Source organism: Phodopus roborovskii, unplaced genomic scaffold, assembly GCF_943737965.1.
Source record: "Phodopus roborovskii unplaced genomic scaffold, PHOROB, whole genome shotgun sequence".
Taxonomy (NCBI): Eukaryota; Metazoa; Chordata; class Mammalia; order Rodentia; family Cricetidae; genus Phodopus; species Phodopus roborovskii.
Genome location: NW_026126105.1, coordinates 210,510 through 227,129, shown reverse-complemented (window position 1 = coordinate 227,129; position 16,620 = coordinate 210,510). Strand labels below are relative to the sequence as shown.

The 16,620-nt window shown below is 36.7% G+C and overlaps 2 protein-coding genes across 3 annotated transcripts in view; one reads left to right on the top strand and one right to left on the bottom strand.

Moving 5' to 3' along the window:
- Window positions 1–1,348: 1,348 nt before the first annotated feature.
- Window positions 1,349–16,620, bottom strand: part of Rragb (Ras related GTP binding B) — a 37,417-nt gene continuing 22,145 nt past the window's right edge. Inside the window, exons 7-9 of one of the 2 annotated variants that reach the window (XM_051179471.1) lie at window positions 11,413–11,535; window positions 9,184–9,275; window positions 1,349–1,635 (exon numbers count right to left, since the gene is read on the bottom strand). In XM_051179471.1, coding sequence (XP_051035428.1) covers window positions 1,500–1,635; window positions 9,184–9,275; window positions 11,413–11,535 — 351 coding nt within the window. In that variant the 3' untranslated portion in view covers window positions 1,349–1,499. The remainder of the gene's footprint in view (window positions 1,636–9,183; window positions 9,276–11,412; window positions 11,536–16,620) is intronic. The other variant, XM_051179470.1, reaches the window with a different exon arrangement.
- Window positions 12,081–12,535, top strand: LOC127218449 (60S ribosomal protein L26-like). Its single transcript, XM_051179472.1, has one exon. It carries the CDS (start codon window positions 12,137–12,139, stop codon window positions 12,518–12,520), a length of 384 nt encoding a protein of 127 aa, XP_051035429.1. The 5' UTR covers window positions 12,081–12,136; the 3' UTR covers window positions 12,521–12,535.

The window sequence follows — 16,620 nt, the reverse complement described above, 5'->3', positions numbered from 1 at the left end:
GGCAGAAGAGATCTTGAAACAGTTCAGTACAGACTTTGTTGTGTAGACATTAGTGGTAGTGCTAATGAAGATATATAATGAAAGGAGCAAGCTGAGCAAGGAAAAATATTTGAGGAGAAACAGGGCAACAAAAAGTAGAATGGTGTTAAATTCTCTCTTCAAGGAGATAAATGGAATAAAGGGAGTGGTGACTTCAGGGCAAGATCCCACCTAGCTTATAGAAAGGAAATTTTAAAAACAGTTTAGAGCTGGGTATGGTAGTATACTCCTTTACCAGTTACAGAAGTTGCCTCCATGCTTTAGGACAGTGGCTGAGATCAGGAATGTGTCAGGGATGTCCCTAAATGGAGGCCTAGTAGAGAGGCCATTATGTGAAGCTATGATGTTACAGCCTGGATTGTCTTTGGAGATGCTAGAGTCCTGGGATACCTGCCGAGGATAGCTGCTAACAGGAAGTGGAACCAGCCCAAAAGAAAGAAGTGTGTTGCAGTCAACAAAGCTGAATGGAATTGGAGATGTGGAGAGCGTTTTGACATCACACATGGAGACGCAGAGTTTGGAGTTTGCCCAGCTGTTTTTGGTCTTGCTTTTTGGTCCAGCATTTCCTCATTATGCTCCCTTCCCTATATTTCAGAATGGTAATATATATCCTTTACCATTATACAATGGAAGTATGTGATCTGCATTTTTATTTGATTTTACAAGGGATTGTAGTTAGGAGATTACATGAATCTCAGAAGAGACTTTGTACTTTTAAACATTGTTGAGACTGTGATAGACTATGGGGATTTTTGAAGTACTGAATACATTTTGCACTATGATACCGTTAAAGGTTTATAGGGGCCAGGGAGTGAAATGTGGTGGTTTGAATGTATTTGGTCCCCATAAGCTCATAGATTGTGGCTTTGTTGGAGTGGGTATGTGTCATGGGGGAGAGGGGGATTTGGAGATTTCCTACGCTCAGGACACAGATCAGTGAGTTAGGCAACTTCCTGCTGTCTTCTGGTCCAGATGAAGCCAGCTCCATGTCTGCCTGAACACTGCCATGATCCCTGTCATGATGATAAAGGACTGAACCTCTGAACTATTAGCCAACACCTCAATGAAATGTTTTCTGTGTAAGAGTTGCCGTGGTCATGGTGTCTCTTCACAGCAATAGAAACTCTAAGACACCTCTTTTCTCAAGTTCTTTCTCATGAAGAAAACTATAACATCTGAGAAAAATTACTTTTCAGCTCTAAATTGTAAAGTTATGTAACACTATTACTAGTACTACTACCACTACTACTAATTAATTTAACTGTAGCTTTATATTCATATATTATATGTGTATAATATTTACAATTTACCAAGCTTACCATTTTAAGTGTAGAGTTCATTTAGAGTAAGTACATTCACGTCATTATACAATCACCTTCATTATAAAATAAATTTAAATTATCTAATAAAGTACTACCTCCTCAGCCTTTGCTTAAAAATTATGAGACTTTGAAACTATGTCAGCCAAGTTTAAACTTACGAATAGATGGATCAGACATCACGACCATGACGTAAGTGTTGGATGTGAATATGTCAATGAAAGCAGCAAAGTTAGAGTTCCTCACTTCCATACTCTGGAAAGAGGCAGCCAGCTTGCTATGGAACAAACGAAAATGGTGGTTAAAGAAAAGACTAAAATAAGTTATTTATTATATTAGAAATTGTTATAGTACTGTATCTCAATTCACCACTTTTTAAGTTTCCAAGAAAACTATACTGATGAACTTAACATGCTTAGAGGGTGAATGGACTGGGAAATAGGATATGAGTTGATATAGACTAAAAATTGAAAATGGGCTTAAATCTAGACATATATTAAAACGTTACCAAATTTCTGTAATAGTTCTCATAATTAGCATACAAAGTAATAGGTTTCATTATGGCATTTTATACACACATTCTCTCTCTCACTTTGTTGATATTTGCAGCCCCCATTCTTCTCAAACCCTCTCCCATTACTCTAAAACCCTTTACTGCTAGTTTCTTTTCCTTACCATCCCAAAACTGTGTACCTATCTGTTTTCATGTCACATGCACCATATTTCCCCCTCTTCTCTCTAATCCAATTTAAGATACATTCCTACTCTCAAGGTCCCAGTTCTTATTTTTAAGACATGCACACAGAGATACAAATTCAAATGTAGATTTCTCATGAGGGAAAACATGGTATTTGTTTAAGTAGCCTATTTCATTTAACATAGTATTACCAGTTCCATTTATTTTCCTACAAATGTCATAATTTTCCTTTCCCCAATAATGAATAATATTTCATACTGTATATACAAAAAAAATTTCTTTATCCGTGAATCTGTTGATGGGTACCTAAAGCTGGATCTTTTTTGAAGATACCGTTAATAGATCAGCAATAACATAGATGGTCAAGTATCTCTGTAGAAATTGAGTCCTTTGAGTATATATCAGGAGTGTTTTAGCTGAGTCATATAGTAGCTCTACTGTTAGTTTTTTATTAAATTTACATGCTGGTTTCATAGTGGCTACATAAGTTTATACCTTATGCAGTATACAATGACTCATTCCTCCACCTGATATGCTTCAGAATTTGCTATCTTTGTTTCTGAAAGAAAGCCAGACTGATTGGGCTGAGATATGATATTGAAGTTTTACCAAGCATTTCCCCTCATGGTTAAGGATGTTAAACATTTATCCAAACAATTATTGGCCTACACATTTTTTTCCTGATATCTAATTCACTTGCCATTTATTGTTTGGAAGACTTTGCTATGTAGAGGCTTTTTAATTTCATGTAATCCCACTTGAAAATTCTTGGAATTATTTCTTGACCACCTGAAGTTGTTTAGAGAAAGTTCTTGCCTATATCTTGAAGTATTTTGCATACATTTTTATCTAGCTTTTTTTAGAACTTCAAGACTCAGAATAGTCTTTGATTTTTTTTTTTTTTTTTTTTTTTTTTTTTTTTTTGCAGGGCAGGAGATAGGGGTCTAGTTTCATTCTTCTACATGTGAATATCCAGATGGTTTTTCCCAGAACCAACTGTGGAATAATACTTCTGACATCTTTGCCAAAGTTAGAGGCTTATAATAGTAGTATGGGTTTATTTCTGGATTGTCTATACTGTTCTATTAATCTACACATCTCTTTTGCTTATGTGTATTACTAAACATAAAAATCCAACCTGGTTAGTATATATAACGACTACTGCTATTTAATGTTGATTTAATATCTTGTTAATTTGTTGGATGTGTTGATTAAAGAATTATCCAGTTGAAGACATTATTTGCAAACAGAGTTAATTCTATTTCTTTCTTTCCTACATTCCTCTAATTTCTTTCTTTTTTTTTCAGTGTTCTGCCTTTGGTTTTGAGGATTATACTGAATCCAATGGAGGGGGAAGGCACTATTTCTAATTCCTGATTTTAGAGGAAATGCCTCAATTTTTCCTTGTTTGGTATAATGTTGGCTATAGGTTTAAGATGCATAGCCTTTATTAGGTTTATATATTTTTCTTTTTGTGTTTTGAGACAGGGTTTTTCTGTATAATAGTCCTAGCAGTCCTGGGACTCACTCTGCCTCAAACTCAAAGAGATCCACCTGCTTTTGCCTCTCAAGTGCTGGGATTAAAGGCATGTAGTATGACCACCTGGCAAAATACATTATTTTTATTTCTAGTTTTTTCAGGCATTTATCATGAGAAATTGTTAAACTTTGTCAAAAGCCTTTCCTGTATCAACTAATATAATTGTGAGTTCTGTTCCTATGTTCATTTATGTATTGTATTACACTTACTGAATAACAAATATTGAACCAACCAATCTGTGAGACAAAAGTAACTTGGTCACGGTATATAATCTTTTTTTTTTTTTGTAGATTCATATGTTGTTTTATTTTTTATTTTTTAGTTTTATTTTTATTTTTTAGTAAGTTCACACTGTTGCAAAATTAAAATCAAGTTTAGAACATGTGGTAACTCTCAAAGGAAATCCAGACCCTATTAATGATCACAGCTGATTCATTCCCCCTTCCCATCACCCCTTAACAGCTGCTCATCTTTCTCTACTGGCAGTGAAGATTTGTCTTTTGGGGATGTAATTATAAAAATTTCCTCTGGACTTTCAACTATATTCCACTTACTAAACTCTATACTTAACCAGTACCACATTAGCTTCATGACTGGATATATATGTGTGTGTATATAGTTTGAAGTCAAGATATAAAAATAATTTAACTTTCTTTTTCCTTTGTAAAGATTGTCTGCTTTATAGCCACTGAAAATTTACATATATTTTAGAATCTGATTGTCCATTTCCTCACAAAAGGTTGATATTTTTTTCTTATTTTACATATTGATCTCAGTTCTCTTTCCCTCCCTCCCTCCCATGTCCCCCAACCACCCTCCCATCCCACCCATCCCCACTCCACAGGGAGGGTGATGCCTTCCAGGAGGGGTCAACAAAATCTGTCAAGTCATTTGAAGTAGGGACTAGGCCCTCCCTCCTGCCTCTAGGTTAAGGGAATGAGCTCCCAAAGTCCTTTCATGCACCAGGGATACATCCTGGTTCTACTGTCAGAGGTCCTTTAGACTGCCCAGGCCTTCTAACTGAGACCCATGTTAGGGGGTCTGAGATGGTCCAATGCTGGTTTCCCAGCTATCAGTCTGGGGTCCATTAGCTCCCCCTTGTTCAGGTCAGCTGTCTCTGTGGTATATTATCTTAGTGTGTTCTATAATTTACTTGAAAAGTATATATGTATACATACATACATACATATATTCAGAAACTGTTCATTGTTTCTGAATCTATGTTCACCAGGAAATTTGGTCTAGGTTATTTTTGGCATGCCCTATCAGGTTATGGTAACAGCATAATTTTTTTCATAGATTTGGTGGTATTTCTTCCCTTTCTGTCTTATAGGACAAGTTGAGAAATATTACATTTGGCTGCTTCTTAAATATTTGGTGAAACTTATCAGTTAATCCATTTGGTTCTAGGCCTCTTTGTGGATTTAAAAAAAAAGATTTATTTATTTATTGTAAATACAGTGTTCTGTACTGCATATATCCATGCAGGCCAGAAGAGGGCACCAGATCTCATTACAGATAGTTGTGAGCCCTCACATGATTGCTAGGAATTGAGCTCAGGACCAATGGAAGAGCAGGCAGAGCTCTTAACCTCTAAGCCATCTCTCCAGCCCCACAGAAAGATGTTTAATTAATACTTCAACCTAGTTACATGATATGGGACTGAGGTATTTATAACTTTTTTATTTCACTTAGGTTATAAATACTTAGTAAGACATCCATGTCTTCCAGATTTTTCAGGGTTTTATTTATGAAGTATTTGATATGTTCACTAATGTCCTGGATTTCATCAGAATTTGCTGCAATATCCAATTTGCATCTCTGATTCTATTAATTTAATGTTTTCTATTCTTATTTTGTTTAATTTTGCTACTGGTTTGATCAATCATGTTTAGTCCTTACAAGGAAGCATCTTTTTGCCAGATTTTATGTATTTGTCCTTTAATCTCCATTTTATTAACTTCTGCCATGATTCATATTATTTGTTGCCCCCCACTGCTTTAAGGTTTGGCTGTTATCTGAGATGTCTCTGATTTTTAATGTAAACACTTATTGTTTATAAACTTTTCTCTTAGAACTGATTTGTATGTATACTACAGATTATGGTAAACTGCACAGTCAATTTCACATGATTCTAGAAGTTTTAAACTTTGATTTAAGTATATAATTCATTCTTTATCCAAGCACGTTATTTTTCTACGCTTACTTTGTATTTCTATTGTCTTTCTAGCTTTAGTCCCAGTATATGACAAAATAAAAATAATTATTTTAATTCTTTTGTTAAGGCTTATTTGGTAGCATATGTGATCAAATTCAAAGATTGTCCTATGAACTGCTAAAAAGAGTGTATATTCTATGGATGTCAGATGTTCTGCAGATGTCCACAAAATCCATTTAATCTAATCTTCAGTATGGTATAGCTGATATTTCTTTGTTAAGTTTCACTTCAGATGACCTATCTTAAGGAGATTATTAAAATCACCAATATCAGGTTCCATCTGAGTTTTCATGCCATTGTGTATTTTTTTAAATGAAATTCAGTGCCATAACACTTGTTGCATATACATTTACAACTGTTATAAATTCTTAATAAGTTGTTCCTTATATTACTGTGTAATATCCCAATTTATCTCTTCTGACTAATTTTCATTTGATGTGTACTTTATCAAGCATCAGAATAGCTGTGCTAACTTATTTTCTGCTCCCACTTGCTTGAGGAGCTGACTTCCATTCTTTAGCTAAGGATCCATAGACTTCTTTGCCAGTGAACTGAGTTTATTGTATGCAGCAGTTAAGTGAGGAAACAAGGACACTTGCATTTAAGGTTTACTATTTCCTGAGGGCTAATTTATTATGTTAAATGTTATGGATTCCTTCTCAGCTCTCTTTTCTTAATCACTGAGCAGTCTCTCTAGCTGGAGGCCCTAACATTTTTACTTTAGCTCTTTTCCCAGATACTTTGTTTTGGGCTTTTAAATATATCCTAATAATTCTTACAAAGTTTGGCCATGCTAACTTTTTTCTTTTGTTTTCTTGAAACAAGGTTTCTCTGCATAGTACTAAAGGTCCTAGAACTTGTTCTGTAGACCAGGCTTGCCTTCAACTCACAGAAAGCCATCACCTCATCTGCCTTCTGAGTGCAGGGATTAAAGGGGTACACCATCACCATATGGCTTGTCATGCAAATTTTCTGTCTATCCATCCATCCGAATGCATTTTGTACTCTACTTTTAGTATTATTTTTTTTCTGCTTGCTTTGTGTGTTAATAAGTCTTCCTGCTTTTTTTTATAATTTTATTTTTTTTCAAGTCCCGTTTGGTTCTTTTTCAGAATTTCAATTTCCATAGTGAGTATTTCCTACATGTTGTTTGCATTTCTCCTCTATACTTCTGACCATTCCATCCACTTTGAAAACTTTCGTACCTAGTCCCTGAATTGATTTCCTTAATTCAGTCATCTTGCTTTTTGAATCCTGTATTTGAGCACTGTTATTTTTTTAAGAGCAGGACTCTGACATCTTCTGGCACATCAGGTAGTTCACTAACTTTCGTTTCCAGTGTGGAGGAATTGTGAGCGTACATGAACATGGTGTCACAGTGGTTCACTCTCTCTCTAATGATGCTGTTAAGTTTTGTGATCTGCTAGATGTAGCTTCCAGTTTTCCTGCTTCTTTCCTTACTTGTTTATTTTTTGTGAGTTATCACAGTAAACTGCCTTAATTTGATAGGTGATGCCAACCCAGTAACAGAAACAATGCTTTGACAGAAGTGCTGATGTTAATATGCTAGAAAAGACCCTGTGTACTTCACTTATGTCCCTAACGTTCTAGACAGAGGGACTAAGGTACTGTGGTGAAGTTTATCTCAGTTGTTTATAGCTAAGGTTATTTATAATTAAAAAGGAAAAAGAGGAAATGGTGTGGAAAAGGGAAAGGAAAGAATATAGTCAAAGGAAAGTACAGAGCTACAGGTATGAGAAACAATAGAGCAAACAAAGAACAGGTACAGAAAAGTAAACTTATAAAAGCTTATTCTTACAAGATACAAATGAAACAAAAGTATTAAACAATTAAAATACAAGCATATATATTAATAATTACATAAACGTAACTAAAATTAGACAATTATTATAATGTTAGTATTTCTTCCTTTGGGATAAATATAGTTCCTCTCCACATTGGCTGTCTCCTTTAGCTGTTTCTGTAGGTAAAGAGACTGCTGTTAGTCTCTTTAATTTAAACACATTATATGGGTATGTCTTTCCTGTTGAAAGATGTCTCTGTGTTGTACTACTTTCTCAGTTTTCCAGTCTGAAACACTCCACCTGTCAGCCACTGTCTTCTCTTAGATTATTGCCAATCAGTTTCCATGAGGACCTTTTGAGTCAGAGGCTCTGGGGGAATGTGGAAGGAGGGTCTACACTTGTATTTACTTCTGTCATAAGATGTTGTCTTCTAACCCTGACCCCTGCTGTTTTATTTGCTAATGATCTACATATATTGCTCCAAAATAGACTTATGTCCATCTCTAACAATGAACCAGCTTCAACATAATTCCTTTGTATAACCATGCTGCTGCTTGTGCCACAGTGCTGATGGTAGTACTTTCCATTTAATCTTCAGGTTAGTCACTCAGGGGCTCTTACTCCATATTCCCTTGTTGCATTTCTATCCTGGTGTCCCTCGGTAGTCTCAGTGCTCATGGTGTATCCAGCTCCTAGTTATGTCTTTATAGCTTGTCTATTTATATGCTCAGGATAGGACAGTTTTTCCCTCGTATTATCAGTGCTCATGATCCCAGCAGAGGCAGTGTGGTATATTCCTGTCAAGTTATTCTGATATCTACTCAGCTTATCTCTTTTCTATACCTCTCACTTCTCCCATGCCAACACTTTTCAGCTGTTCTATTACATGTGGCTGATGGTCTTACACTCTTTCCTTCTTAGCAATTGTTTTCTTTTTAAAAATCCAGTCTCCTTCACCAGGTCACAAGTTCCCTATTCTTTTTTTTTTAAACCATTCTGGATATTCTATTTTCATTTCTTAAATGGTATCAAACATCTCAAAAGGATACTTGATTTGAAGTTTTTTGTTGTTGTTTTGTTTTAGTTTGTCGAGATAGGGTTTTTCTGTGTATCCCTAGGTATCCTGGAACTTGCTCTATAGACCAGGCTGGACTTGAACTCACAGAGATCCACCTGCCTCTGTTTCCTGAGTACTGGGATTAAAGGCATGCAGCACCACCACTGACGAGTATTTTCTATATGCTTCTGTACCAATATGGTTCACATAATCCATTAATTTATTTTTTCTTTAAAATTCCTGTATTTAGTAACTTACACTTTGAAGTTCTCATGAAGAAAATAATATCCTTGCTCAATTACTATTCATGTTCAAAGTATAAGATTATTATGTATAGAATATTAAGACAATGGACTGCACTTCAATTTTAGGCTCTCTTAGAGCTCAACTTTTTTCTGAATAAACAAACTATTTGCAAACATAAGTGTACAGTCAACTAGTTTCTTTAAATTTCAAAAATGGCAATATTACCCAGAAATTAACAGTTAACATTTAGAAAGTCTCTTACCTACAGCTCAGTTTGAACTGCTTAATAATGTTGCTGATTTTTTCAAATCTGTGGGCATCACGCTGTTCTTTACACTGATAATGAGAAATGACCTGTGAAGAGGAATGTTATAATTTGAATCCATGTAAATACTCATATCACTGTTACTAATTAAAACAGACATCTATGAAGGCCTTTGGTCATCTTGATTTGAAGAACTAAGTTGTTACCTGGCAGCCTGTTTCTTGCCCTGTCCCATATCCTTGCCAGCAATTTCCATATTCGTTTGGATAACCTACCCAGGATCATTTTGTTATAACTCTATTAGATGACTTGTATATTCTCTAGAAATGACTTTTGACTTACAGTGGAGAGTAAACAATACACATTCAGTAGAAACCATATTTTGAATTTTTCCAGGCTTGGAACACACTGTACATATATTGTACTTGGATTATATTGTACAATACTCTCTTGTGATTCTGGACAGCAATAGTGAGCCATAAATCCCATTTTACGAAGATAAAGTCCCAGATTACAAAAATAAAGAACTGATCATTTTTGGAGTATTTGCATTGTTAAGATATGGTGCTTGGTAGGTTTTCAAGTTAAGAGTTTATTAAAGCATACCCTATCCTAGTCAAGGAGCATTTTTTCCCAATTACCTAAATCACTAAGCTTTACCATATTAACAAGTCTTTGACTTAAAATTGTACAAATAAACAAAAATATCTAGCTGCTCTTAGGTAGTACCTAACATATAATTTTAAAGATGTCTATAACTAGCTGTTGGAATCATACTAAATACCTTTTCTAGATGATTCCAAGGACTAACTATCATAAGTGAACATATTTAGGACACACACCCACCCACACCAGGTAAAAATACTTTAATAACACCTTCTAATTTCAATAAAACTAAAAGTACCCTAAAGACTGAAATTAAGTGGCAAATATCTAGTAGAAGAAAATCCACATCATTTGCCAGAAGAAAATTCACATGGAAATTCTGACATGTTAAATATTTAAAATATAATTATTATAACAAAGATAGAATATGCATATATTCTCTATCCTCTGTTGCTAATTACATGCCAAGGTTTATGCTGGCTGCTTACCATTATGTTGTACCATTTTAATGTGCACAATAAATCTATTACATAAGAATTATTACTCAGATTTTTCAGAAGAGGAAACAAGCACAGAATAACTAAGATATCTGTCTAAACTCACCTAGCACTGGTAAAGATGAGACACTACATTTTTCACTGGAAGCTGCTTTGAGAGGTACATTAAATAAGCCTATTACCAATGATTTATGCAATGTGTTCTAACAAATTAGCTTAAATTACTACTATTTTTTTGTTTGATTTTTTGAGACAGGGTTTCTCTGGATGGAACTCTGTAGACCAAGCTGACCAGAGAGTCAGAGACTCTACTGCCTCTGCTTCCTTAGAACTGGGATTAAAGATGTGTGCCACCACTACCCAGCAGTTCTTACTACTATATTTCAAATGTATTTATTGGGCTGGAGAGATGGTCCAGTGATTAAGTGTGTTTCTTGGTGTTCCAGAGGACACAAGTTTGGTTTCCCACACTGATACCAGGCAGCTTATAACTGCCTATAATTCCAGCTCCAAGAAATCTGAATACCTTCTTTTGGCCTCCAGATGCCCAACAGACAAGAGGCAATACACACACGCACACACGCACACTCACAAAGACACACACAAATATTTTAAAATATGTATGTATAATACAGGTTTTTGCATCACTGACTCACAGCTATACAACAGACTCTGATATTGTTGCTAAATTCCATTTATAAGAAAACTAGAACTACCAACATGCCTTTTACTTCTCCAAGACTTTTACATGTTTGAAGTTTTCATGTTGTATCAATCTTTTTGATAAATGAGTGAGGGAAAGAGTTTTCTTAAAATAAAGTGTTCTACATTTCTTAACAAAGCTTAGTAGGTAACAAGATTCCTTTATTATATTGAATTATATTATTAGAACTAATCTGAATTCACTAACAAGGCATACCTGCAAAAATCTAAATTTTACTATATCCTAAAAGGTTACTTACCAAGGACTTTTTTCATACCACTTGCAGACAATATTGCTTTATAAATAAAAGCATATATGATGATGTAAAATGGGGGTGGTTCTTCCTATAGGCAGTAACATCCTGTTCTCTGAATAGACAAAGATAGTTTGAAATATAATTGTAGAGCAAAATGTCCTTACCAGAAAGGTAGCTCTCTCAAACAGAAGCACTTCATCAGCTTCAATAATTTCAGCAAAATTCCTTAGGTTCATTTCCAGTTGTTGAACATTTGGAATCAGCTGATAAACAATGCTGGACCAAGCCTAAAAGGACAGAACCACAATTAACTATTACTAACAGGTAGCCAGTTCCCAGCCTTTGAAATGAGTATGTACCCTACAAGACACAGACAGTAAAATGCATTGATAACAGAGTCCAAAACAGATATAGATGCTAAATACAACAAAAATGAAACAAGAAAATTAACCTAATACTTGATTTCTATCCTTGAGTTGAATTTTTAGAGTTCAAACACTTGAGAAATGCTGGAGAAATTCCTTTCCATGAGTAAACAGGTAATTTAATGCCATCGTGTAGGAAAAAAGTTGCAAAGTATGATCTTGTGCTAAAACCCTTCTAATCCAGACATCCAACAAATACTGAAGTCCAACATTATACGCAGCTTTAAAAAGAAGTAATAATGCTGTATTTGGCATACATCCAAGAGTCAATTGTGAAACTATCAGAGCCACAATGACAAGTAGCCCCTTCCTTCGAAGATATACAATGTCATTATAAAAGAAACAACTGGGATTATAATTTTCAAATGTTTGGTCATATCTGTAAAAATTACTAATTCGAGAACCGGAAGTCGTGTGTAGACCTCTTTCCTTTTGCGGCCATCGCTGGATCGCAGCCGCCAAAATGAAGTTCAATCCCTTCGTGACTTCTGACCGAAGCAAGAACCGCAAACGGCATTTCAAAGCACCTTCTCACATTCGGAGGAAGATCATGTCTTCCTCTCTTTCCAAAGAGCTCAGACAGAAGTACAATGTTCGATCTATGCCCATTCGAAAGGATGATGAAGTTCAGGTTGTCCGAGGACACTACAAAGGTCAGCAGATTGGCAAAGTGGTCCAGGTGTACAGGAAGAAATATGTCATCTACATTGAACGAGTACAGCGAGAAAAGGCTAATGGCACAACTGTCCATGTGGGCATCCACCCCAGCAAGGTGGTTATCACCAGGCTAAAGCTGGACAAAGACCGCAAGAAGATCCTGGAAAGGAAAGCCAGTCTCGACAAGTAGGAAAGGAGAAGGGCAAATACAAGGAAGAAATGATTGAGAAGATGCAGGAGTAGAGGCGTCTCATACACAGATTCCATTAAAGACTGTTTAAGTAAAAAAAAAAAAAAAAAAAAAAAAAAAAAAATTTACTAATTCAACTGAATTTTTAAAGGTCTATCATATGACTGCCTGAAACTGATTTTATCCAGTAGTATGACTAATGCATGCAGATGAGATTAGTTTCACCCTCCTAGTAGTCTATTAAGGTGCTTGTATTCATATTTCTGGTATAACACTTCCTTTACTGTCACTCTGAATTTCTGGTTATGTGTACTTTGTTCTTCTGTCTCCTGCAAGATGTTAGAAACCTATCTTATCCATTCACATATGTGAAAGCATCCAATAAATAGACAATGAATGCTTGTTGAATAAAACAATATAAAAATTTAAGTCAGTTCTATGGAACATTGATGTAAGAAATAGTAGTGACATGTCTCTGTTCCAATTCGTTTTATTACTTAGGTATAGTGTTCCAAGTTCCCAGGTCGGTGTTAATGTCACTGCTGAATTTACCTTGGAGAAGGCACCCAAAGCTAACCACAGCAGAGACATTGTCACTCACAGCAGTGTTGTTATTAGTCAATTGTCTTTGGTCGTGTTACGTATTGCCATCCTTCACGCCGCAGCTGGTTCTTATCAGTGTGTCATGTCCATCCTTATTCACGGTTACCTGTTCTTTGGGAATAAGGCTTTGAGAGGGCTCCTGTCTCCGGTCCCCATTGAGAGCACCCTTGGAGCTCTGATACACCCCCAACCATCCCAACCTCCAGCCTACCCCCCCTACCCTCCCAACCTCCAGCATACACCCCCTACCCTGTGCCCTACCCCACCTATGGTCCTGCTGCTCTGGTTGAGCACTGGGACAGAGGGTGGAGCCAACAGTCCACCCTACTTCGGAGATCTCTCAGAGCAACTCCGAACAAAGGAGACCTGACTATCCACGCGGGACCACCTGTAATTTCCACCAGCTTGGTCTCTGACCCCGCCTCCAGTCCTCTGCTGGAGTCCCAGGCCCCTCCCAGAGATCCGCCTATCTCTGCGGGTCCACTCGGAGTTCCTGCTGGCAAGATCCTTGCCCCCCAAATCCCGGCCCCTGCCAAAGAAGGAGGTCTCAGCTGGAGAGCGCCAGTTTCCAGTGAGATCCCACTACCCTGCAAAACCTTCTCAAGTTCAAGCTCAGCCCTCGTCCTCTTCTGCCAGTCATTGGCCAGAGCTATTGGCCAGAGGACCACTGTGAGTACCTGCTGGCATCTTCTTCTGGATCCTCATCCTTGACCCCATCCCTGGATCCCTGTCTGCAGAAAAACCTCCCTAGAGAGCTTGGACCACACAGAACTACAGACATTGAATCTTTGATCCACATAAGCCCATCGGGGGAAGGGACCATAGAGAGGAGGGAAGAGACACCACCAACACCTACTGGAAGAAACTATGGGAAGAAGGCAATACAAGAGAACACCTAACAACAGAAAGACAAACATGACACCACCAGAATCTAGGGAATCTACACCAACTAGAATGGAACACAACAACAAAGCAGAGGAAGCAGAAGGGTACGACTTAAAAATCACCATCATAAAAATGATAGAGGCCCTCAAAGAAGATATGAGAAAATCCCTTAAAGAAATGGAGGAAAAAACAAACAAAAAGTGGAAGAAATGAACAAATTCCTTAAGGAAAGTACAGAAAGCCAAGAAAAAAACAATTAACCAGGTGAAGGAAACGGTTCAAGACTTGAAAATCGAAATTGAGAAAATAAAGGCAACACAAATGGAAGGAAAGCTGGAAATTGAAAAGCTGGGCAAAAAATCGGAAACCACGGACACAAGCATAACCAATAGAATTCAAGAGATGGAAGAAAGAATCTCAGGCGCAGAAGATAAACTAGAAGAAATAGATTCATCGACCAAAGAAAACCATAAAGCCAACAAATCCTTAACACACAACATCCAGGAAATGTGGGACACCATGAAAAGGCCAACCCTAAGAATAATAGGCATAGAGGAAGGTGAGGAAGCCCAGCTCAAAGGTGCTGAAAACATATTCAACAAAATCATCGAGGAAAACTTTCCAAATCTGAAGAAGGACATGCCCATGAAAGTACAAGAAGCATACCGAACCCCAAATAGGCTGGACCAAAGAAAAAAGACCCCACGACATATAATAATCAAAACACCTAGCATACAGAATAAAGAAAGAATATTAAGAGCAGCGAAGGAAAAAGGACAGGTAACATATAAAGGCAGACCTATCAAAATTACACCTGACTTCTCCATGGAAACCCTCAAGGCCAGAAGGTCCTGGATAGTAGCTACTATATCCAGCAAAACTCTCAGTCAATATAGATGGAGAGAACAAGATATTCAATGACAAAACCAGATTTTCCCAATATGTATCTACAAATCCAGCCCTACAGAAAGTATTGGAAGGAAAATTCCAACCCAAGGAAGGTAACTATGCCCACAAAAATGTAGGCAACAGATAATCCAACTACACCAGAAACCTAGGGTGAAGCAGAACAAATATATTCACAATACCACTGCCAACAACAAACCTAAACCAAACAAGCATCAACAATCAATGGACCTTACTCACCCTCAACATTAATGGTCTTAACTCACCTATAAAAAGACACAGGCTAACAGAATGGATACGAACACAGAATCCATCCTTCTGCTGCATACAAGAAACACATCTTAGCTCCAAAGATAGACATTACCTCAGGGTAAAGGGTTGGGAAAAGATTTTCCAATCTAATGAAAATAAGAAGCAAGCAGGCGTAGCTATCATAATATCTAACAAGTTAGACTTCAAACCAAAACTAGTCAAAAGAGATGAAGACGGTCATTTCATATTCATCTCAGGAGAAATCCATCAACACAAAGTCTCAATTCTGAATATCTATGCCCCTAATACAAAATCACCCACATTAGTAAAAGAAACACTACTAAAACTCAAAGCTCATATAAAACCTCACACACTTATAGTGGGAGACTTCAATACACCACTCTCAACACTAGACAGGACCACAAATCAGAAACTCAACAAAGAAACAAAAGAATTAACAGAAGTTATGTCTCAACTGGGGCTAACAGACATTTATAGAACATTCCATCCAAAGACAAAAGAATATACCTTCTTCTCTGCTCCACATGGAACCTTCTCTAAAATCGACCACATACTAGGAGACATAACAAACCTCAACAGATACAAGAGAACAGGAATAGTCCCCTGTATCTTATCGGACCACCATGCTTTAAAATTGGAATTCAACAACAACACAAATAGCAGAAAACCTGCAAACTCATGGAAACTGAACAATGTGCAATTGCACCACTCCTGGGTCAAAGAAGAAATAAAGAAAGAAATTAAAGACTTTCTAATATTCAACGAGAATGAGGATACAACATACCTGAACTTATGGGACACCTTGAAAGCAGTGCTACGAGGGAAGTTCATTGCACTAAGTGCCCATATGAAGAAAACAGAGGATAGTCACATAAATTAATTAACAGCCCAACTGAAAACCTTAGTACAGAGAGAAGCGAATTCACCCCGCAGGAGCAGACGCCAGGAAATAATCAACTTGAGGGCTGAAATCAACAAAATAGAAACCAGGAAAACAATACAAAAAATCAATGCAACAAAGAGTTGGTTTTTTGAGAAAATCAACAAGATAGATAAACCTTTATCCAAATTAGCGAAAAAGCAGAGACAGAACATGCAAATTAACAAAATCAGAAACGAAATGGGGAACATAACAACAGACACAGAGGAAATCCAGACAATTTTCAGGTCATACTTCGAAAATCTGTATTCCACAAAAATTGAAAATTCAAAGGAAATGGACAAGTTTCTGGATAAGTATCACTTACCAAAATTAAATCAAGAACAGACAAACAACTTAAATAGACCTATAACCCGAAATGAAATAGAAGCAGTCATCGAAAGCCTTCCAACGAAAAAAAAGTCCAGGGCCAGATGGATTCAGTGCAGAATTCTACCAGACATTCAAGGAAGAACTAATACCACTACTCCTCAAACTGTTCCACAAGATAGAA

Excerpts from the sequence above, each read along its gene's own strand:
- LOC127218449 (XM_051179472.1), top strand. The coding sequence starts at position 12,137 with ATGAAGTTCAATCCCTTCGTGACTTCTGACCGAAGCAAGAACCGCAAA.